The sequence below is a fragment of the Asparagus officinalis genome, chromosome 6 (assembly GCF_001876935.1).
Source record: "Asparagus officinalis chromosome 6, Aspof.V1, whole genome shotgun sequence".
NCBI classification, from domain to species: Eukaryota; Viridiplantae; Streptophyta; class Magnoliopsida; order Asparagales; family Asparagaceae; genus Asparagus; species Asparagus officinalis.
The window spans coordinates 29,169,923-29,194,223 of record NC_033799.1 but is presented as its reverse complement, the minus strand read 5'-3'; the positions used below and the strand labels follow the sequence as shown (position 1 = coordinate 29,194,223).

Sequence of the window (24,301 nt, the reverse complement as noted above, 5' to 3'; positions counted from 1 at the left end):
TCCTAGGGTTTCGATATAATAACAGATGAGAGAGGGAGAGGCTTTTACGTGATGAGTGATGGCCGGTTTTATTTGGGATGGGCTTCGGGTCGGTTTGGATACCACACAAGGCTTTCAATAAAAACAGATGGGCTTTTTATAGCCCTTACTAATTACTGCCTGAGAAACTAGTTAATCTCAGTAATAATTCAGTGATAATCATAGTCACTTTCTCACACCCTTCCCTTAGGCTATGTTTGGTTTGAGAGAAAGTAGGAGAGAAAAGACAAAGAAAGAGAAAGTAAAAAAGAAAGGAAAAGAAAAAGAAAAAAAAATGATATTCTTTTTATTGTTTGGTTAGAAAGAATATTATAAGGAAAGTTAGAAGAAAATTCATAAGAAAGTCATTTTCTCTTGTTTGGTTACCGTTCTGAGAAAAGAGGAAAAAAATTATCACAACATAATTTTAATTCATACTTTTTGAAATTAGATTCAGATTTTAAATGTGACGATTCAAATGTAAAGCATATATAATATAAAATCACAATTATAGTAGTTATTAACGCGAAGAAGACAACAAAATCTTAGTGACAACCATAAAGGTCATGTAATAGTTGACATTGTCTTAGTGAGGAACACCTTGTGCCCTTTAAAAATATTTAAACATGAGTGGATAGAAACTTTGGTGGATCATCCACTTAAGTTGACATAAGAATTGCTCTCTCTCTCTCTCTCTCTCTCTCTCTCTATATATATATATATATATATATAGGCAAGAAGATTTTGAGAAACATTGACTGATAACACAAAGACTCGCAAGAACAAAGAAGATAAAAACTAAAAGTACAAATTTTATTTTGGCTAAACACTCCTCATTGCTCGTGAGAGCTTTAGGCAAGAAGATTTTGAGAAACATTGGCTGAGAACACAAAGACTCGCAAGAACAAAGAAGATAAAAACCAAAAGTACAAATTTCATTTTGGCTAAACACTCCTCATTGCTCGTGAGAGCTGAAAGATTATTTCAGCCCAAGCCTATATAATGTGGACCGCATTTTATAATAGGCTAAAAGTACAAAGTTATTTCCTTCTTACAGGATTCTACGAAGAAAATTTATAAAGTTTAAGAAAGATTATATACCTTTAGAGATATAGGGGAAAGAAGGAGAGAGAGAGAGAGAGAGAGGGAGAGAGAGAGAGAAATTGCTAACCCTCTTCAATTGCGGTTGAGAATATGCAGCAGCTGCTGTGGGGGTGTTAAATGAGTGAGTTTGAGTATTAAATGGGAGGGCATATTTTGCCTATGTACCCATTTATGGCACATTTAACATTTTCTAAAGAGACGGGTTTTTGCCCGTAACACACTCATTTACCTATTTAACAATAATAGTTATCTATATAATACTTTTAGGGGGTTTTTTTGCAAACATTTTTTTGGTTGAAGTCTAAAGTTTGGCATGGAGAAAACCATTTTCTGAAATAGATTTGATAGAAAAATGAAAGAGAAGATCATGATCCTGAGGTACTGTGGTCGCTTTTGTTTTAAGTAGTTGACTCGGTCAAGGGGCTTAACATTGAAGGTCAAGGGGCTTAAGATTGAAGGCATTTAGTCAAGAGGGGCTAAATGGAAATTTATGTCAGCAATGAACTTAAAAGTTTTGACAATATAAAGCCAGAGAACAGCAGGGAACAAGATGCTAGAGCTACTACTCCGCTGTATTTGGCGTGATTAATGTCATGAATTGTCTTCCGGTGTGAGAAAATCGATCTTCTACTCATGCAAGAAAGAGTGATGTGAAGGCATAACTCAGCAAAAATAAGCACATAACTCAGCAGAGTGAGCAGCCCCTTACAAAAATTGAGATGCAGCAAAAAGCATGATATGCAAACACTCAGACGATGTTACTCCACTTACCCGAGTGCTGAATGGGGAAAGGCAAAGAACAAACACATAGTTGCACCGATTAAAGCGGCAACAAAAATTTACTGCGAGAACCTCCCATCTCAAGCTCTAAACCACCGGCAACTTTTGAGCATATAAAGCTTAGAATCAGTTTACGTCCAACTGAGAAGTTGAAGGGTTTCCAAACTCCATGATCCAGGACTTTTTAAGTCACCAACAATTCATCAGCAGACACCTTAGCAACTCATGTCTAGTGTCAAAGAACTTGAGTAAATTGACAAATAGTATACCAACATGATAGATTTCAGAGAAATATTAGGCAGAAAAACCATCTTCAATAATCAATCAGCTTTAAGCCTTAGCAACAAAGAGCATAAGCAACCAAGCTTCTGTAAATTCCAGTCCACTCTCATACCATTGGTCACCAATTCTGTCGGTATCTTTGATAAAACCTATAAAAACCACAAACCCAAGAAATCCGTTTCCTAGAGAAGTTCCAACCAGACGCCACATGTAACATAATGCTCCAATACTCCGCGGTGTTATTCCGCTTACAGAAGTTCTCAAAGTAGGGAAAAAACAAACAAACAGGAAAACAAAGTTACAAAATAAGGCTCCCAAGCAAAATCTGACGACTTCAACATAGCCTAAACAAAGTTACTGCAACTTATAAGCATATGGAGCTCAGTTAGGCCTTGGAGTAGCCCATTCAACTCTAAGAATAAGATTATCATACCCATACCCATTGAGCTTATTAATGGCCCTCTCCGCATCCTCCTTGCTCACAAAATTCACAAACCCAAACCCGCGACTAACCCCAGTCTTCTGATCAATCGCGACATAAACACGAGTCACTGGACCAAAAGTCCTGAAAAGCTCAAGAAGGTCAGGCTCACGAGTATCTTCCGAGAGATTACGAGTCACTGGACCAAAAGTCCTGAAAAGCTCAAGAAGGTCAGGCTCACGAGTATCTTCCGAGAGATTTGTCACCCTAACTGAGTTCTCATCGTTCCTTCGCCTCATCTCGGTACCACCTGGCCTCTCACCGCCGCCTCTTAGGACTGGTGGTACGTAGGTGTTCTTGCTTGGGCCAGAGGTTGGTACGTCCGAAGTTGGGGGTTTGTCCATGAAATCAGCATTAGTTGCGAGGTCCTTGTAGGGGCATTTTGAGGTCCAGTGGTCGCCTTTTTTACCGCATGTTCGACAGACCATTAGGACTGCTCCAGCTTTTTCTCGGAGTGGGTCGCCAGCGTTTTTGGGTTCTTCTGCTTTGCTACCTGCGAGTATTGATGGAATTATGTCATGGAAGTTTATGATCATAAGTAGCGAGGAGTGAATATGACAAGGACAAAATCTAAACCTGTTTAGGTCCAAGATTTTCACTGTACAATTGAATGATAAAGTAATCAAGTATGCAAGCAAATTGTCTAACAGATCATTGAATGAGAACAGTTTCATGATATATTTAGATGAACCAAGTTTCCAATAAACTAAATTGCATCACTCAGAAGGTTGACAGTAACCAAAATGGTTCTCCCAAAAAAAAGCTGCAACTTATTGCATACTTAATCCAGGAAAGATGCCTGTGGTAGCGGCACAGCATTAAAAAATTTTGGTAGATTGCAATACTTCAATAATACAAATGCAATCTGACTAATGAAAACTAGTCAGAAGATATAACCTGGAAGAAAAAACTTGTAACGTAAAGAGATATTAAGGGTCCTCAACAAGGTCAACATCTAGAAAGCTACTTCGGTAGAGAAATTTTCGAGATTAGCCAAGCCTCATTACTTGGCCCCTATTTAAGCAAGGAATCATCTACCTGTTTGGCCCACAAGCATTTCAAAACCCATTGCAAGCCTTACCTCACATGCAATAGAACTTACAGTTGCCAAATAATGAGTGTTTTCATAAACTTACTCCTTCAGTTGGTATGATCAGTCTATGAAAGTGAGGAGCTATTTTGTTTTGGGTTTGTGCTTTCTTGAAGGATCATATCATATTGAGAATTCAATGTGTACTGTAGCAAGATTGACTTAGCCAGGCGGCTTTCTACATACTAAAAATTCTCCATAAGTAAAATTGAGCCACTTGCCTTTCTTATATCTCCAAACTTAAGGACCCGTGATAAATGCTATCCTTATCCAGAAAAGACAAAGATCAAAACTCACTCATCAAACCACCCCATGTGAGGGATGATGATGTCATACTCCACTAAGTTAATAAAAAATAAAGTAAAATGGAGAGAGGAGAGAGAGGAGTGAAATGTTCATCATCATCTTTCTTCATCCCCAAATATCAGATGGCCTAAGAACCCATCCGTGTCCACCGCATTTGGGTATGTAGTCGTACCCAAAACGGGTCCGACACGGGTACGGCCCCCCGAGTTGCCGTGTTCGGGTAACCCAGCTATAGACAATATGGTAGTTCCTGAAACTCGGCTATCAGTGGTTAATCACAAATCCTTTCATATAGAATTAAATGGGTGTAGCTGAGTTGCAAGGACATAACACGGCAACATCTCAGACCAAAAAAGACATAATATGGATAATTTTCAAGTCAAACCCAGAGGGCCCACCAATTTGTGCTCAATGCTCAATTCTAAAAGATTTTGATGTGTTGGGGAGGTCACTCTGAATTTCCAAGATATGCAACGGAAGTACATTTCAACAATGTTTGTTCTCCAAGACTTGCAATGACTTCACTCAGGACACAGAGAGTTAAAAGATGGAAGAGGTTCTAAATGCAGGATGTGGCTCTGTAGGACAAGTTTGCAACTGCTATATATCATTGGGGGTACCATAAGGCTTTCCCCAGAAACAACCTCCACTAATGCTTCACCCACTGCTAAATTCATCATTTTTTTTACGAATTTTTAAGATGAATTCGGATAACCTTCACATTTACCCCTAAAACGCTCCTTCAAATATGGCACCCTTCTCCACCCTAAGAACAAAGCCAATTAGTATCAAATCATACAGATTTTTTTCATGATAAAAAATTGTGACTGGATGCATGGTGAATAAAATGGAGAGAATCATCTGCCATAGCAAGGCTCCTGCTCTTCCATTATCCATAAAACCAAGATGATACATCACACATAGCGTCCACACATTGACTTCCACTCTCAAGGACCTTACAAAGATAACATCCAATTAACTTACTTATGGTGGGTATAACTCAGTTCATGCATGGATGCCACTAGCCCAAAGACGATTGAACTGAAATGGTTAGCACACATTAGAGTCGCGTCTCCATCATTTTGCAGTGTGAAACCCAATAAATGGATTAGATGGCTACCCTAGACAGAATTTGTACAATACAACTAATCACTCTTCAATGCAAAATCTACAAGGCTCTAAGAGGTGGAGATCTGCGAACAGCCTTGATTTACACTCCTCACACTGCAAAGTTGCAAACGATTGAATAAAAACTACTCAGACAATCAGCCTCTTTAGCCTCTCAAAGACAATTTGCTTCCAGCCCGACATCAAATAAAAAATATCCAACACCAACAACATAGCTGCCTGTTTGATATTGTGCTCAAATCTATATTTCTATTGACAAGTTTCTGTCATAGTTGAGTTGAAAACTTCTCAATAAATTCATATAACTGTATCATGTACCTCAATTTCACTTTGTTTAGTTAAAATTTTCTCTCTTATTTAAGGACCAGTCTTGCCAATAAGAGGAATCCACTTCCCTAGGATTTCTAAGATGAAATATGATGCTGAAAGGCCTCAACAAATAAATTTCGACCAATTTTCCAAAAAATCTAAGTAGGATTTTATTATATACCAATAATAATAAGGTACTTCTATATGTAATTACTTTATAATCTAAATAAATTCAGATCAATTTCCATAATTTTTCTTTTAGCGACAATATTATAGTTAATGGGGCTAGGAGATCTAGAGGTAAACCTAGAATGACTTAGTTAGAAGCAATTAAGAACAAGGTTTTAAATATCGGATGTCGGGTTCATGTCGGACGGCTGAAATCCATGTCGGATAGCGAAAATCGGGGATATATCGGGGGACATGGACTAAATATCGGATTGCCATATCGGGTGATGCGCATATGTATAATATCATATCCTAAATATAATCTAAGCATTCCTAAATTCAATATAAGCATACTTTATAAATTTTATATACTAGACATATAAAAAAGTAAATAATATATGATGTTTAGGATCACTAACCGATTGTAGAAATTTGATTCTCGATTGCATCCTGAAACAATTTGATTCTATTAATAAGTATCTCCTATGCATTAGCATTTGAATTTGTTACATTTTAATTTTATAATTCAATTACTAACTTAAAATTAATTTTATTGACAGGGAAAAGATTCAAGAGGAAGGCTTACCTGATTTTGAGAAACAATTGCTTTTACTTAGCAGTCAGCGACTCAACAACACACTAAAAGTCTAGAAAAAAAATGCAAAGAAAAAAAAGTCATTAGCGATATATTAATAAGTTTAATTAATTGTCACCGTGCAACACTTTTTCTTAAAATCTTTGCTTGAGACAAAATCGCAATCACCAACTCATAAAAACGTTGGCTACATATATTCTACTGACTAACAAAGTTCTTCAAAAGGAAAAAAAACCCATAATATAATAATAAGAATAATAATAAAAAACACTTTCTACAAACATCAACTCATAAAAACCTTATCTCCTCATAAAAACCCAAACGTCAACTCTCTCTCTCTCCTTGTTCCCCTCAGATCGATCGATTTTCTTCACATTTTTCTGTATTTTCTTTTTTCGTTTCGTTTCTAAGTTGCGTTCTTCAAAAGGAAAAAAAGAGAGAGAGAGGAAGGCGGCGCCAGAAATGGAGAGAGAGAGATCAGGGAGGCTTACCTTCGACTTCCGATGGCGCAGGGAAGGAGAGAGTAAGGCGGCGTGAGAAATGGAGAAGCCAGCGACGATTTCGATGTAAGGACCACGAAAGCAAGACGATGAAAAGAGGAGGCTGATGGGTTCCCAGTCGTGAGCCCTAGGGTTTTTTCTGTTTTTTGTTTTGATCGCGTGTCTATCGGGTTCGAAAAGAGCCTGCTATATTTGATGAAGGAGCCTGAACCGATAAAAGGTCAAATGGATTTCACTGAACCCAAACCCAATAAGTGAAAAGAGCCTGAACCGATTTTAGAGCATATCGGCCGATTTTTCAAACATGAAAAATCGGCCGATATGGCCGACTTTTTGCCGATATATCCGATATCTCCCTTAAAAACGATATGCGACTTAAAATTCCCCGACTTGTGTCGTTTGAGGCCTCAATCCGATATGTCGGCCGACATGTCCGACATGTCGGCCGACATTTAAAACACTGATTAAGAAGGATATGATTATGACTAACTTTAACAGATGAGATGATCAATAACAGAATGGAATAAAAAAATAAGATTCATGTAGTCGACCCCAAACATTTGGGATAAAGGCTTGATTGTTGTTGTTCCATAATTTTCTTTTGTTCAGTTCAAATCCATGTCAATTGTCGGGGAATCAACTTCCATAAGGTCACTTAGGTGAAATCTAATGATGAAAAGCCATCGATAAACAAATTCTTACTGATTTCCCTCAGATCTAAGAATTAAGGTTTCACTTTACTAGAAAATCCAAAAAAAAGAAGATTGAACCTGGTGCCCTAGACCTCTCAAGAATGATCTCCTGTGGACACCATCATCAGCCTGCTCCCTGCCTCCTCGTGGGCCACGTCCCCAAACTTAGCCCACGACCTCCTCTCGACCGCACTCTTGCTCAGCCTCGCACGTGTCAGCTTCCTCACCTGCGTGAGGGTCGTGATCTTCACCTTCTCCCCTTGCCGTTGAACTTGTACTCGATCGTCCTCTTGATCCCGTTTTCATCGATCCCCTCCACGACACGTGGTGGCATGAGAAAGTCCAGATCCTCGTCGTCATCCTCTTCGAGTTCTCCCCATCGGAGCTTGCTCGCCGGCGCAAGTGCTACGTTTCCCGCCATTTTTTATGGTTTCTCTCTCCTAGGGTTTTCTATGTTACAGATGAGAGGGAGAGGATTTTATATGACGAGTGACGTAAGTTTTATTTGTGGACGAGTTTTGGGTCAATTGGAGTGGGTTTTAATGTTCGACCCGATAACAACAGAAATATTAGTTTGTTTATCTTTTAGCCCATTGAATTTGCTTTTGGCGACTGTTTTATTTAAAATTCTTTTTGTTTAATTTCTATAGGCCGGCCCATAAATCGTACTATTTTTTACCTTATCTAAAGTAGACTGGCCTGTTAGGAATCTTCTTGTTCATATATCTTTCTCAATAGGCCCAATTAGGTATGCTTTATTTCTATTGTTTCATTCTTCATGCTTTTCTAATTTTTTCTTCTAACAACCAAATAAAATATTTAAAAAAATCTAGCTTCAACCATATTGCATAATTAACCCATGACAGATGCCTATAGTAGAGGCACATCATTCAAAAAATTCGGTAGATTACAATACTTCAATAATACAAATGCAATCTGACTAATGAAAACTAGTCAGAAGATATAACCTGGAAGAAAAAACTTATAAACTTGTAACGTAAAGAGATTATTAAGGGTCCTCAACAAGGTCAACATCTAGAAAGCTACTTCGGTGGAGAAATTTTTGAGATTAGCTAAGCCTCATTACTTGGCCCCTATTTAAGCAAGGAATCATCTACCTGTTTGGCCCACAAGTATTTCAAAACCCATTGCAAGTCTTACCTCACATGCAATAGAAACTACAATTGCCAAATAATAAGTGTTTTCATAAAATTACTACATCAGCTGAGACAATAAAAAAGAAATTTCTGGTTAGGTAAATTTGATGAGCCGACTCAAGGAACACATTATATATGATGCTTAAGTAGCCAATCCCTCAAGGTTGGATTCTACTAGCATCCTACTCATAATGGGCACGATCAATGAGTAGTATCCTGTGCCAAGTCAGATAACGCACTACATTACTATAGATAATATGGTAGTTCCTGAAGCTCGGCTATTAGTGGTTAAACAAATTCTCACTGACTTCCCTCAGATCTAAGAATTAGGGTTTCGTTTTACTACATAATCCACCTCTCAAGAATGATATCCTGTGGACACCATCGTCAGTCTTCTCCTCACCTCCTCGTGGGCCACATCCCCAAACTTAGCCCACAACCTCCTCTCGACCACGCTCTTGCTCAGCCTCGCATGTGTCAGCTTCCTCACGCGCGTGAGGGTTGTGATCTTCACCTTCTCCCCCTTGTCATTGAACTTGTACTCGATCGTCCTCTTGATCCCGTTCTCGTCGGGCCCCTCCACGACACGTGGTGGGAAGAGAAAGTCTAGATCCTCACCGTCGTCCTCTTCGAGCTCTCCCCATCGGAGCTTGCTCGCCGGCACAGGTGCAGGGAGAGGATTTTATATGACGAGTGAAGGCGTACGTAAGTTTTATTTGTGGATGAGTTTTGGGTCGGTTGGAGAGTGGGTTTTTATGTTCGACCCGAAAACAACAGAAATATTAGTTTATATATCTTTTAGCCCATTAGATTTGCTTTTGACGACTTTTTATTTCTATAGGCCGGCCCATAAAGCGTACTATTTTTAATCTACTCTGAAATGGGCTGGCCCGTTAGGAATCTTCTTGTTCATATATCTTTCTCAATAGGCCAGATTGGGTGGGCTTTATTTCTATTGTTTCGATTTTCGTGCTTTTCTAATTTTTTTCTTCTGATCACCAAATAAATCATTAAAAAATCAGCAATGACAACATCTAAACCAGTTAGGTCCAAAATTTTCAATGTACAATTGAATGATAAAATAATCAAGTGTGCATGCAAATTGTCTAACAGATTATTGAATGAGAATAGTTTCATGATATATTTAGATGAACCAAGTTTCCAATAAACTATATTGCATTACTTAGAAGGTTGAAAGTAACTAAAATGGTTCTCCAAGAAAAAGATGCAACTTATTGCATAATTAACCCAGGACAAATGCTTGTGGTAGAGGCACAACCTCCAAAAATTTTGGTAAATTCCAATACTTCAATAATAAAAATGTAATCTGACTAATGAAAACTAGTCAGAAGATAAACTTAGAAGAAAAAACTTGAACATAAAGAGATTATTAGGGGGTCCTCAACAAGGTCAACATCTAGAAAGATACTTTGGTAGAGATAATTTCGGGAGTAGCCAAGCCTCATTACTTGGCCCCTATTTAAGCAAGAAATCATCTCCCGTTTGGCCCACAAGCATTTCAAAACCCATTGCAAGCCTTATCTCGCATGCAATAGAAACTACAATTGTCAAATAATAAGTGTTTTCATAAACTTACTACACCGGCTGAGGCCATAAAAAAGTAATTTCCGGTGGATAAATTTGACGTGTTGGCTCAAGGAACACATTATCTATGATGCTTAAGTAGCCAAACAGTCCTCAAGATTGGATTCTACTAGCATCCTACTCGTAGTGGGCACGATCGTTGAGTAGTATCATGTGCCATGTCAGACGACTCAAGGGCTCCCCATTACTAAAGACAATATGGTAGTTCATGAAGCTCGGCTATCAATGGTTAATCACAAATATTTTCATACAAAATTAAATAGGTGTAGCAGAGTTCCAAAGACAAAACCTCAGACCAAAAAAGACATATTATGGATAATTTTCAAGTCAGAAACAAGGGGAGCACCAATTTGTGCTCAATGCTCAATTCTAACAGGTTATGATGTGTTAAGGAGGTCACTTTGAATTTCTATGATATGCAACTGAAGTTCATTTCAACAATGTTTTAGTTTTCTACAAGATTTCCAATGACTTCACTTATGACACAGAGTTAAAATATGGAAGAGGTTCTACATGCAGGATGTGGTTTTGTATTGCAAGTTTTCAACTGCAACAGATCATTGGGGGTACTACAGAAACGCCCTACCCACTAATGCTTCACCCACTGCTAAAATTCATAAGTTTTTTTTTATGAATTCGGATAAGCTTCACATTACCCCCCAAAACACTCCTATAGATATGACATCTTTCACCACCCTAAGAACAAAGCCAATTAGTATCCAATCATACAGATTTTTTTCATGATAAAAAAATGCGACTGCGTGCGTGGCGAATAAAATGGAGGGAATCATCCGCCAGAGTGAGAATCCTGCTCTTCGTTATCCATAAAACCAAGATGACACATCACACATAGCAGTAGCGCTTCCACTCTCTAAAAGGCCACAGAAAGATAACATCCAATTAACTTACTTATGGTGGGTATAACTAGGTTCAGGCATGCATGTCACCAGCTCAATGACGATTGAACTGAAATGGTTACCACACTTTAGAGTCACATCCCCACCAGTTTTGCAGTGTGAACCCCAATAAATGGATTAGATGGCTACCCTAGACAGAATGTGTACAAAACAACAAATCACTCTTTGACAAAAAACTACAAGACCTTAAGCAGTGGAGATCTGCAAACAATCTTGATTTGAGCTCCTCACACTGCAAAGTTGCATTCGATTGAATAATAGTTACTCAGACAATCAGCCTCTTTAGCCTCTTAAAGACAATTTGCTTCAAGCCCGACATCAAATAAGAAATACCCAACACTAACAGCATAGATGCATGTTTGCTATTGGGGTCAATTCTATATTTCTATTGACAAGTTCTGCCCTAGTTGACTTGAAAATTTCTCAATAAATTCATATAACTGCATGATGTACCTCGATTTCACTTTTTTTAGTTAAAATTCTCTCTCTTATTTAAGGACCGATCTCGAAAATAAGAGGAACCCACTTCCCTATGGTTTCTTTAACTTTAAATATGATTCTGAAAGGCCTCAACAAATTAATTCCGACTAATTTTCCAAACAATCTAAGAAGTAGGATTTTACTATATACCAATAATAAGCCCTTGTATATGTAATTACCTTATAATCTGAATAAATTCAAATCAATTTCCATAATTTTTTTTGTGTGTGTTCAGTTTAAACACATGCCAATCGTCGGGCAATCAACTTACATAGGTGAAATCTGATTATGAATAGCCACCGATAAACAAATTCTTACCGACTTCCCTCAGGTCTAAGAATTAGGGTTTCGTTTTACTACAGAATCCCAAAAAAGGAAAAAAAAATTAGGATCGTACCTGGTGCCCTATGCCTCTCAAGAATGATCTCCTCCGTGGACACCATCGTCAGCCTGCTCCCCGCCTCCTCGTGGGCCGCGTCCCCAAACTTGGCCCACGACCTCCTCTCGACTGCGCTCTTGCTCAGCCTCGCACGTGCCAGATTTCTCACGCGCGTGAGGGTCGTGATCTTCACCTTCTCCCCCTTGTCGTTGAACTTGTACTCGATCGTCCTCTTGATCCCGTTCTCGTCGGGCCCCTCCACGGCACGTGGCGGCAGGAGAAAGTCCAGATCCTCGCCGTCGTCCTCTTCGAGCTCTCCCCATCGGAGCTTGCTCGCCGGCGCACGTGCTACGGCCATTTTTTCTGGTTTCTCTCTCCTAGGTTTTCGATATAACAGACGAGAGAGGGAGGGGCTTTTACGTGATGAGTGAAGGCCGGTTTTATTTGGGATGGGCTTCGGGTCGGTTTGGATACCACACAAGGCTTTCAATCGAAACAGATGGGCTTTTTATAGCCCGTACTAATTACTGCCTGAGAAACTAGTTAATCTCAGTAATAATTCAGTGATAATCACAGTCACTTTCTCACACCCTTCCCTTAATCTATAAGTTAAGTTCAGTTAACTTTAATTAGCTAGGATACATCGGTTCAAATGTGACGATTCAAAATGTAAAGCATATATCATGTCATATCATATCATACTTCCTTTAAAAGTACGAGTTTGAAAAAATCTTCCGGTAGATAAAAATAACCTGATAAAGTTTGAATTATCCTATCACTAATTAAATTCTAATTTTTAAATTGTGTTTAATGATTTATTTTAATCCTAATCAAATAACTTCAAAGTTTGAACTATCCTAATCCTAATTAAATTCTAACTTTTGAATTGTATAACTATTTTAATCATAATCAAATTCTAATTATTTTTAGTTTGGTCCCCCAGAGTTTGTACTGGACATCATATTTATTTTTTTGCACCAACCTTGTCATAGTTAGTATAAATAAATAAATAGTATTTAATAGTGTAGAGAAAACTCTTAGGATTCTATATTTTTATTAGCTCTCCTATACAATCCTTTGTTCTTTCTCCAGAGTTCTCAAAGACCCACGAGAGATTCCCACTTACTTGCTTTATCTTTTGAGCTCCTAAGAGCATCTCCAACAGCTTCCTCATTTCTCACTTTTGGAGAATTTAGTTAGGTTTTTGGCCCAACAGATTCCCCATCTCATTCCCTAAAATAGGGATAGAGGACAAAAAATGGGGAAGCTTCCCCAAATCTGCAGCATTCTTTAAAATTTTGGAGAAAAAAATGGATTCTTCAAAATGGGGAAGCTGTTGGAGTTGGTGTAAAAATTAGTTGAAGAATATGACTTTTGCTTCCCCATTTTAGAGAAAATTTTGGAGAAGCTGTTGGAGATGCTCTAAAGCTTTGATCCTGGAGGGTTTTTGGCTTCCTCTTGCAAGAGAGAGTCTTGAATTAGGTGGCTTTTTTTTTCTTCTTCTAATATTTTTGCTATTTTTCCCCAGCATTTGTGACGTGGGTTGTTGATGTTTTAGGTGATTACCTTCAGGGTTTTGCTCCAGGAGGCATGTTAGTTCTAGTTGGCGTCATGATAGTTCTAACGGAGTATCTGTTTGCTAGTTCTAAAGGTCGGTTAGTATCTATTTGTTAGATCTAATTTATGCCTTGTTAGTTCTGATTTGAATGCTTAATGTATTTGCTTCAGCTTTGGTACTACGAGATGACGGGCATAAAGAAATATGCCTACGTCGACAACTCCAGACCTCCAATGACAAACTGGGCATCAGAAAAGGAGGTGAAAGTCCCATATATGATGAGGGTGAGGACCGTTGCATGCAAGGCTAAATTAGCTTCAATAACTAAAGTTCATTGGCCTGTTGTGGAAGTTGGGCCTGCTCCTTCAAATGTACATGCACTTCCCGCCGTTCAGGGGGGTGAATGAGTACGTCATGTGCCTAAGTTAAAGAGGAAGGTGATGGCGGAGGAAACGAAGAACTTCTCAATAGGTTATGTAAGTATCCTGTTAAGTCTAAGTTGTCTATAGCTAAATGTAAACAATATCCATGTATGTATAATCCTATTTTATTATAAATATAATCTCTTAATAATTTTAGATCATGTCAAAACATATTGACAATGCTTTTGAAGATGAAGAGGAGGTGAATGATCTACCCATTGAGCAGCAACTTATCTTTTGGAGAAATTCTGCTAAATTCCTCCAACGACTACTCTTTGCCACAAAGCAGAGCAAGAGTACATACTGTAAAGAATTTATGGTTGAGATCAACAGGCTAAATAGAATAATCGAAGAACTTGGAAGACATGATGATGTCATAGACCCGGCGGTGTTGAAGGCAAATATCAAACAAAAAATTATAAAAAAAATAAAGTCGAAGCCACGACTTGATGAGGAGGAACAACCATCCAAATCAAGTAGATTACATAAGGAAGACCCCATCATGCAAGAAGCTGAACATAAGATGGCTGAGGAGCCTGTTGATGATGCTGTTGTTCATGGATGTGAAGTTAATTTGGAGGATGTCGGCCCCCAGAAGAATGGTGAAGTGGAATCCCCCGAGAATAAAGCTGAGGAGAATTTAAATAGAGAAGAGGTTATTGTAGATAATAAGGTTGAGGATAATGTAGATAAGGAGGAGGGAGGAAAATGTAGATAGGGAAGTGGAGAATCTAGAGAAGGAGGAGGAGAAATCAGAGAAGGAAGAGGAGCTTGTTGGTGGAGAAGGGGGGAATGTAGATAGTAGGATTGAGGAGAATGTACAGAAAGAGGAGGAGATTGTGTATAGGGAAGAGGAGCATGTTGGAAGAGAAGGTGAGAATGTAGATAGTTCTGCTGAGGCCATTGTTAATATTTCACATCAGGTGGATAAAATCTTAGAAGCTCTATCAAGTGATGTGCAAACAGAGAAAGTTGTAGCAGCCCCACCGAGGAAGGTTCGAAGGACAAGCAAGCGGTCTAAATGGTGTAAGACCCCATACACAGAGGGGAAGGGAAAGAAAAAGCAAAAAGTTATTATAGATATACATGCAAGTCCTGATGATGTACATACAGTTAACAAAGTTACCCATTTTTATACCGGCAAACAATATCCCACTTGGGATGAGTTAAGTTTGAAGCCAATGACAGCTGAGGAGGAAGTTCTAATGGGCGAGCTAAATAAAAATATTCCAGACCGTGCATTGTTTAGTATACATATAATAGATAGCAGGGGTACTTTTGTACATAATTTTAGGATACCATCTAAAGTATCGTCTAGACTTGCCGCAGCTGAAAATAATTGTCTAATCAAGTTTTGCTCCCAAAAGATTCACAAGTAAGGTTCAATTGACTATTTATATGCTAATTCATTACATGTTAGTCCTAATCCATATTAGTTCTGATTTTCAGGAGATATGATGTTATTAAAACAACCAATAGCACTTTGAACAAAGAAGAGCTGTTGTATTTGCTTCGTAGTGGCCGGATTGATGACAAGGTTGGATTATATGTGCTTAATAATGTATAAAGCCTTGTTCATATATTGAATTTTAATGTTTCATTGATGTTACAGATGGAAGAAGTATTGTTGGACACGCTCCAGCAAGAGGCATATGACAAAAAATTTGGAGTCGTCCCGGTGTTCTTTCTTGTAAGTACATGTTAGTTCTAAATTATCGTGTTAGTTTTGGCGAAAATGGATGATAGTTCTAGTTCTAGCCATGTAAGTTCTGCATGAGTCATGTTAGTTCTAGTTTGCATCACGTTAGCCCTAACAACTAGAATGTTAGTTCTAAATTGTTTCATGTTAGTTCTAACTGACGTCGTGTTAATTCTAGCTTATAACATGTTAGTTCTAACTGGCGTCGTGTTAATTCTAGCTTATAACATGTTAGTCCTAATGTATTCCATGTTGGTTCTATCTTCCCTCATGCATAATACTGAACATTATGTGCTACTATTGGCAGCACTCACTCTACTCCATCGACCCAGAGCATTACGAGCTATTTTTGCAATATATTGAAAAATACACCGCCGTTCACATAGAGCATCTGTTGATCCCGTTGGTCAGGCACGACCATTGGCATCTGGTTGAAGTTGATCTAAAAGAAAATGTCGTCAACCACTACAGTTCTGCTGGCCATGAAGCTTGGATGGAGCCTGTTAATAAAATCATAAAGTATTTTAATGAATAGCAAATTGATTTTGTAAGGTCAAATGTATCCAGAGTAATTAAATACAAGGCCATCAAATGCGAGCAACAAAGTCGTCTAAATCGTGTTATAGTTCTATCTCTAGGGAAAATGTCTAATATAGCATTCTATGTTGCAGCTATGATTGTGGTGTATTCGTCTACCTCTACATCCAATCAATAATTGAAGGTCGCTCGATATTGAGGGTTAATCCTCCGGACGATATCCCTGAAGCTATGCGAGCGAGGGTTGCCGCACAATTATTGTTAGCTGTTAGCTGGTTATGAGCAAAGACATGCAGATGAGTCAGCATATAGTGATGAATGACATGTTTATACAAAGACAATGATTCAATGTTTATAAAAATAAAATAATGTATGTATATTTAAATTGAAAATGTATATTATCAGAGGTATTAGACTCTCTAACGTCTTGTTGGTCTAAAAGAGCCCTTGTTAGTTCTAATTGCAGTTGCGACTGTTCTAGCTCTTTTTTGTCAGCTCTAATTGAGCATTAGTTTAAGTGTATTACGTTCATTTCTACTGGTTCTATCTCGTTTCTTGTTAGTTCTAACCTCATGTTAGTTCTTCTGGATTAAGTGTTAGCGCTAAGCAATACAGCGTTAGTTCTATCCCGATACTTGTTAACTAAAGAAACGCGGGCTGGGTTTATAGCTAACAAGGTGTGAGCTAGAACTGGCTGTATACAAACTAGAACTAGCGTCGTAGCACCTAGAACTAACATAGTAGCCAGAATTAACAATTGTGGGGTCAAAAAACATGGGCTGGGTTTAGAGCTAACAAGGTGTGGGCTAGAACTGGCTGTATACAAGCTAGAACTAGCGTCGTAGTAGCTAGAACTAACGTAGTAGCCAGAATTAATAATTACGGATACAAAAAACGCGGGTTGGGTTTAGAGCTAACAAGGTGTTGGCTAGAACTAGCTGTATACAAGCTAGAACTAGCGTCGTAGCAACTAGAACTAACATAGTAGCCAGAATTAACAATTGCGAAGGCAAAAAACAAGTGTTGGGTTTAGAGCTAACAAGGTGTAGGCTAGAACTGGCTGTATACAAGCCAGAACTAGTGTCGTAGCAGCTAGAACTAACGTAGTAGCCAGAATTAACAATTGTGAAGGCAAAAAACACGGGCTGATTTAGAACTAACAAGGTGTGGACTAGAACTGGCTGTATACAAGATAGAACTAGCGTCGTAGCAGCTAGAACTAACTTAGTAGCCAGAATTAACAATTGTGGATGCAAAAAAAGCGGGCTGAGTTAGAAGTAACAAGGTGTGGGCTAGATACAAGCTAGAACTGGCGGTATACAAGCTAGAACTAGCATCGTAGCTGTTAGAAATAACTTAGTAGCTAGAATTAACAATTGCGGAGGTAAAAAATGTGGGCTGGATTTAGAGCTAACAAGGTGTGGGCTAGAACTAGCTGTATACAAGCTAGAAGTAACGTCATAGCAGCTAGAACTAATGTAGTAACAAGAATTAACAACTATGGATGAAAAAAACGTGGGCTGGGTTTAGAGCTAACAAGGTGTGGGCTAGATACAAGCTATAACTGGCTGTATACAAGTTAGAACTAGCATCGTAGCTGCTAGAACTAACTTAGTAGCCAAAATTAACAATTACGGAGGTAAAAAATGCGGGCTGGGTTTAGAACTAACAAGGTGTGGGTTAGAACTGGTTGTATACAAGCTAGAACTAGTGTCGTAGCAGCTAGATCTAACGTAGTAGCCAGAATTAATAATTGTGTAGGCAAAAAAACATGGGCTGGGTTTAGAGCTAATAAGGTGTGGGCTAGAATTGGCTGTATACAAGCCAGAACTAGCGTCGTAGCAACTAGAACTAACGTAGTAGCTAGAATTAACAATTGTGAAGGCAAAAAATGCGGGCTGGTTTAGAACTAATAATGTGTGGGCTAGAACTGGTTGTATACAAGCTAGAACTAGCGTCGTAGCAGCTAGAACTAACGTAGTATCCAGAATTAACAATTGTGGAGGCAAAAAGCGCGGGCTGGATTTGGAACTAACAAGGTGTGGGCTAGAACTGGCTGTATACAAGCTAGAACACGCATCGTAGCAGCTAGAACTAACTTAGTAGCCAGAATTAACAATTGCGGATGCAAAAAACACGGGCTGAGTTAGAACTAACAAGGTGTGGGCTAGATACAAGCTAGAACTGGTTGTATATAAGCTAGAACTAGCGTCACAACAGCTAGAACTAACATAGTAGCAAGAATTAACAATTGTGAATGCAAAAAACGAGGGCTGGGATTAGAGCTAACAAGGTGTGGGCTAGATACAAGCTAGAACTGGTTGTATACAAGGTAGAACTAGCGTCATAGCAGGTAGAACTAACGTAGTAGCCAGAATTAACAATTATGAAGGTAAAAAACACGGTCTGGTTTATAACTAACAAGGTGTGGGCTAGAACTGGCTGTATACAAGCTGGAACTAGTGTCGTAGCAGCTAGAACTAACTTAGTAGCCAGAATTAACAATTACGGATGCAAAAAACACGGGCTGGGTTAGAAATAACAAGGTGTGAGCTAGATAAAAGCTAGAACTGGCTGTATACAAGCTAGAAGTAGCGTCGTAGTAGCTAGAACTAACGTAGTAGTAAGACTTAACAATTGTGAATGCAAAAAACGCGGGCTGGGTTTAGAGCTAACAAGGTGTGGGCTAGATACAAGCTAGAACTAGCTGTATATAAGCTAGAACTAGCGTCGTAGTTGCTAGAACTAACTTAGTAGCCAGAATTAACAACTGCGGAGGCAAAAAACGCGGGCTGGGTTTAGAACTAACAAGATGTGGGCTAGAACTGGCTGTATACAAGCTAGAACTAGCGTCGTAGCAGCTAGAACTAACGTAGTATCTAGAATTAACAATTGTGGAGGCAAAAAACACGGGCTGGGTTTAGAGCTAACAAGGTGTGGGCTAGAATTGGCTGTATACAAGCCAGAACTAGTGTCGTAGCAGCTAGAACTAACGTAGTAGCCAGAATTAACAATTGTGAAGGGAAAAAACGTAGGCTGGTTTAGAACTAACAAGGTATGTGCTAGAACTGGCTGTATACAAGCTAGAACTAGTGTCGTAGCAGCTAGAACTAACTTAGTAGCGAGAATTAACAATTACGGATGCAAAAAACGCGGGCTGGGTTAGAACTAACAAGGTGTAGGCTAGATACAAGCTAGAACTGACTGTATATAAGCTAGAACTAGCATCGTAACAACTAGAACTAACGTAGTAGCAAGAATTAACAATTATGGATGCAAAAAACGTGGGCTGGGTTTAGAGCTAACAAGGTGTAGGCTAGAACTGGCTGTATACAAGCTAGAACATTTACATCGTAGCTGCTAAAACTAACTTAGTAGTCAGAATTAACAATTACGGAGGCAAAAAACACAGGCTGGGTTTAGAACTAACAAGGTGTGAGCTAGAACTGGCTGTATACAAGCTAGAACTAGCGTCGTAGCAGTTAGAACTAACATAGTATCCAGAATTAACAATTGTTGAGGCAAAAAACGTGGGTTGGTTTAAAACTAATAAGGTGTGGGCTAGAATTGGCTGTATACAAGCCAGGACCAGCGTCATAGCAGCTAGAACTAATATAGTAGCCAGAATTAACAATTGTGAAGGTAAAAAACGTGGGCTGGTTTAGAACTAACAAGGTGTGGGGTAGAACTGACTGTATACAAGCTAGAACTAGTGTCGTAGCAGCTAGAACTAACTTAGTAGCCAGAATTAACAATTGCGGATGCAAAAAACATGGGCTAGGTTAGAACTAACAAGGTGTGGGCTAGATACAAGCTAGAACTGGCTGTATACAAGCTAGAACTAGAATTGTAGCAGCTAGAACTAGCATTGTAGCAGCTAGAACTAACGTAGTAGCAAGAATTAACAATTGTAGCAACTAGAACTAACTCGAGTGCTACTAGAACTAATACGATAGCTTCTAGAAATAACATATCATTAGGTAAAACTATTATCAAATATAACTAACAACGATTTATATAAACTTTACTGTATGTGAAATATTTCATGCAGTGTTGTGGATAAGAAATAACATATCATTAGGTAGAACTATTATCAAATATAACTAACAACGATTTATAAAACATTACTGTATGTGAAAGATAATTTGTTATGAATAGTTTCCTTCCATTACAGCAACAAAATTGGACAGATCTTTCTTCATGCGGTGTTGCGGTTAAGAAAGAATCTGGATCCTTATTTGTTGCTACCCTTGCTTGAGTGGAAGATGTCTGATAAACCTTTATCACTATCATTTCTCTTACGCTTTGAGGGTACGGGCTTTCCGCACGTGGAGGATGGAGAGCTGGACTTCGATGATCCACTTTGTGAGCAGGAAGGGTTACCTGGATGAGGAGCATTGGCGGTGGGGAGAGCCGCAGCCAAATTAGAAGGGCCGATCCCTTGGTTGTGGAGAAAGCGCTGCCACTAGTCTCTATCCACAGTAATGTGCCTACCGTCCTAGCTAACCTCCTACAACTCTGGATCAGAACTAATAGATTGTGCAGGCTGTGACCCTAAGTTAAGGTGAGTGGATCCCTGAGCCCTCTCCAAACCACTCCTGCATTAGACCTGCGTGACGGCGTAGCCTTCCTTTATGTTGCCGTCAATTGGAGATGTGTAACAGAACCCAAGCCTCTTAGGGATGTCAGATAAATCCCTAACCTTGAGGAGCACTTTACAGTCTTCGAAGTTAGTATTGTTTATGACGTCCCTAGAGCATATAATGTGTTCACCAATACCAGCAAGGAGAGTTTGCAGGAATTCATAATTCCAGAGGTGGTATGGGACATTGAAGAGGCGGATCCATACTAGAAAATGTTGGGGCACCATTGATAACCTGTGATCTTCCCTCCAAAGGTGGAATCTTCCCCTAAAGGTGCCCATGTCTACTAGGTCGAGCTCTATGGCTTGGGCAAGAAGGGCGTCCGATGGAAACTGCACCATGAAGCTATGGCCTGCGACTTTTTTATTTGATAGGGACATGACCTTAGATTGAAGCGATAAGCCAACATCTCTCTGAGCTCCTGGATGGATGGACGACCTACTTCAAGATTGAAGATGACGAAAGCACAGAGATGCCTGATGGTGCTGGCGGTGTTGGTAGGGACAGTAAGCAACCTTGGAGGGGCACGAGCAGTAATACTGTGATGACAATCTCGAGAGAGGTGCTCTGACCCATGGCAATGTACACAGGTGCCATCCTTATCCGTCTGTGATGTTAACTAACAAAGATTGAAGACGTTGGGTTTTGGAGTTTGTTTTGGAATGAGGGGTTTAGAGAGTCCGCCGATGCTGGTGGAAGAAGTTGGCGGGTTGTGAAGGAATGGCGACGACGTGAGAATCGAGAGAAATAGTACTGAACTATACTATATTAACTACGAATATATGATGTGAGCACTGTTTGGGTGATAGGACATGTCTTAAAAAGGAGAAAATAGCCGGTGTGACTATTGGGGGTGAAGGGATGTTTTTTTATTAGGAAGACGCGCTCAAAACAAGCTGGAACTAAAATATTCGCGCTAGAAGTAACACTTACAAAGTTAGAACTAACGCGAAGCTATAGTTAACAAGAATCGGGATAGAACTAATGTTGTATTGCTTAGTGCTAACACTTAACAAATGTATACAAGCTAGAATGTAAACAAGCTAGTGTTGACCCTATAGTTTTGATGATGATTTGTCAAACAATTTATCGCTAATATATTCTCTAGCTTTGTTGTTATGATTCTCTTTACAGGTATTTCAACACACGACAATCAAGCATTAAAGATTTAAGTTCATATGTGTGGAATTACCTAGGTATAAGTTTAGTTTACTTACATATATTGTATGTTTATATTTAAGCTCAATATATGTACACTTAACACGATTTTTGACGTTTTTCTATCATATAAATGATTTTTCATCAAACGTTGTTACAATATCTTTTATTTCATGTTTACAACTCTTTCATACTCTATTATATATACATAATACATGCATGAGATATATTTACGTGTTATGAGTTATATCAAAATTTTCATATTCGTAAAATACAGGTTTTACGAACACTTTTCAAAAATAGTGTGTTTTTAGTTATATCAAAATTTTCATATTCGTAAAATACAGGTTTTACGAACACTTTTCAAAAATAGTGTGTTTTTGTAAATAAAAATTATTTTTCCAAAAATTCATTTTCTAACATGTTCATTTTATCATTTGGAAACTTTCTCCAAAGTTTTATTATTTTTGGAATTGATTTAATATTTTTAATGCATTTTCAAATTTGGCCCAAAAACCTATCAATGCCAAGTATCTGTTTGCGGTCGACCGCCGGAAGTTAACTTTCAGAGTTTGGCTTTCATATGCCCGCAGTCGATCGTGACGGTCGACCGTGGACCATCCAGAGAGTTTCACGATCGACCATCAGTCTTAAAACCTTGTTCTCAGCATTTTTGTGCCTCGCAGTCGACCCCGAGATTTCCACGGTCGACCACCGATTCCATCATTGGTTTTTAACGGCTAGTTTTACAACGGCTCTCTGGGGTTTTTTTAGTCTTTTCAAGATTGGTTTTTTTGGCTGATATTTGAGTTGGTATAAATACCCCATTGCTGCTCTTTTTCAGAATCTAAGTTTTTGTGTTTAACAAAATCTTAAGTGTGTTTAAAAGAGCTGTTTAAGCTGATTTCATCAGTTTGTTTTAAAAGAAGTTTTCCTACAACAAGAAGTGGCTTTCAAATCCTATTAGGATCATCATCTACTGTTCTTCTTGTTTGAGAAGTTTTCTAAACTCTTATATAGCTTGCTATTCCATTTTCATTTCATTAGCTATATTTATTGAGTTTTATTATTTTCATTCACTGTTATCACACACACATATTGAGCTTAATATCTTCATACTATATAGTGTGGGTTGTGGGGTGTGATTTAGTGAGTGTGAGCTTCATTTTTTTTGTTCTCATTTGTTGTTGAGAACAAATCATTGTATTTAATCTTTATTTGTAAGAATCACTTGTAATACACTTGTACACCGAGAGAAGTGTGAGGCGAGAGACGGGATCGAATCCAATAGGATGGGCGTCGGTTGACGAACCTAGGGAGAGGTTGTATCCGAGCACTTGAGGAGGAGGACACGGGCTAGGTTCCTACACTTAGTGTGTAAAGTATGATTGCATAGTGTTTGTGTAGTGTGAGAGTTTTCGGTGATCTTGTAAATCGAGTGTGTAGAAGTTCCGGCTTTCAAACCGGATTGTGATAGTGGATATCTCCTCGAGGTGAGGAGCGGGGACGTAGGTCGTGGGGACCGAACCTCGTAAACATATCTTGTGTTTGTGTTTGCTTAGCGTATATTTCTTTTGTACTTATTCATATCGTTCTTATTCATATCTATCTCTTGCAAGAACTAATTGATCAATATAATTTTTAATTAGTATTTAATCGGAATTAGATTAGCATAAGACCCTAATCACCCCCCCCTCTAGGGTCTAATAATTGGTATCAGAGCTTGGTGCTATTTGATTTAAGGTCTAATCGCCTTGAGTTAAAGATCCAAGTTATCGTTTATTGTGCTAATCTATTCTTGATTGCTTTTTGCTTCTTGCATATAATCATTATGGATATGTATGATGCATCTAGTTTAGGTTATGCTATTAATGTTGCTCCTCATTTGGATATTTTTTCCTATGCTCAATGGCGTGTTAGATTCAAACTTTTTGTTCAATCTAAACAATTCGATTTATGGGAAATTATTGAGGATGCCTATGTTGTTCCCATTTTGGAAAAATCCAAATGGTGTGAAAATGATAAAAGATTGTCTAATATGAACAAGTTTTTGTTACAATATTTGATTAATGCTTTTCACTCTTCATTTTCTAACAAATTTGCTAATTTTGATAGTGCTTACGCCTTATGGAAATTTATTGAAGCACATGAAGGGAAATTGGAGGCTATTCAACAAGCGTTGGAAAATCCCGCTTTGAGTTCTAAAGAAGCCTCATTTCCATGTACAATTCCACTAGGTGATAACCCTAGTGAGGTATGTGATAATGATGATATTATTACTTTTGATGAACTT

General features: G+C 38.5%; 2 protein-coding genes across 3 annotated transcripts in view; both read right to left on the bottom strand.

The window, feature by feature from the left end:
- Window positions 1–1,291, bottom strand: part of LOC109845983 (eukaryotic translation initiation factor 3 subunit G-B-like) — a 7,835-nt gene extending 6,544 nt beyond the window's left edge. Inside the window, exon 1 of the mRNA XM_020415209.1 lies at window positions 1,288–1,291. Within this exon, the coding sequence (XP_020270798.1) occupies window positions 1,288–1,291 (4 nt within the window). The remainder of the gene's footprint in view (window positions 1–1,287) is intronic.
- Window positions 2,299–12,366, bottom strand: LOC109844991 (eukaryotic translation initiation factor 3 subunit G-B-like). Of its 2 annotated transcripts, none has more exons than XM_020414175.1 (3): window positions 12,010–12,366; window positions 2,811–3,158; window positions 2,299–2,741 (listed from the first exon to the last, which is right to left on the bottom strand). In XM_020414175.1, the coding sequence occupies exons 1-3, from the start codon at window positions 12,347–12,349 to the stop codon at window positions 2,566–2,568; spliced, it is 864 nt and encodes a 287-aa protein (XP_020269764.1). In that variant the 5' UTR covers window positions 12,350–12,366; the 3' UTR covers window positions 2,299–2,565. The 2 variants fall into 2 exon arrangements, with proteins under 2 accessions (XP_020269764.1, XP_020269763.1); XM_020414174.1 differs by having other exon boundaries at window positions 2,299–2,793; window positions 2,863–3,158.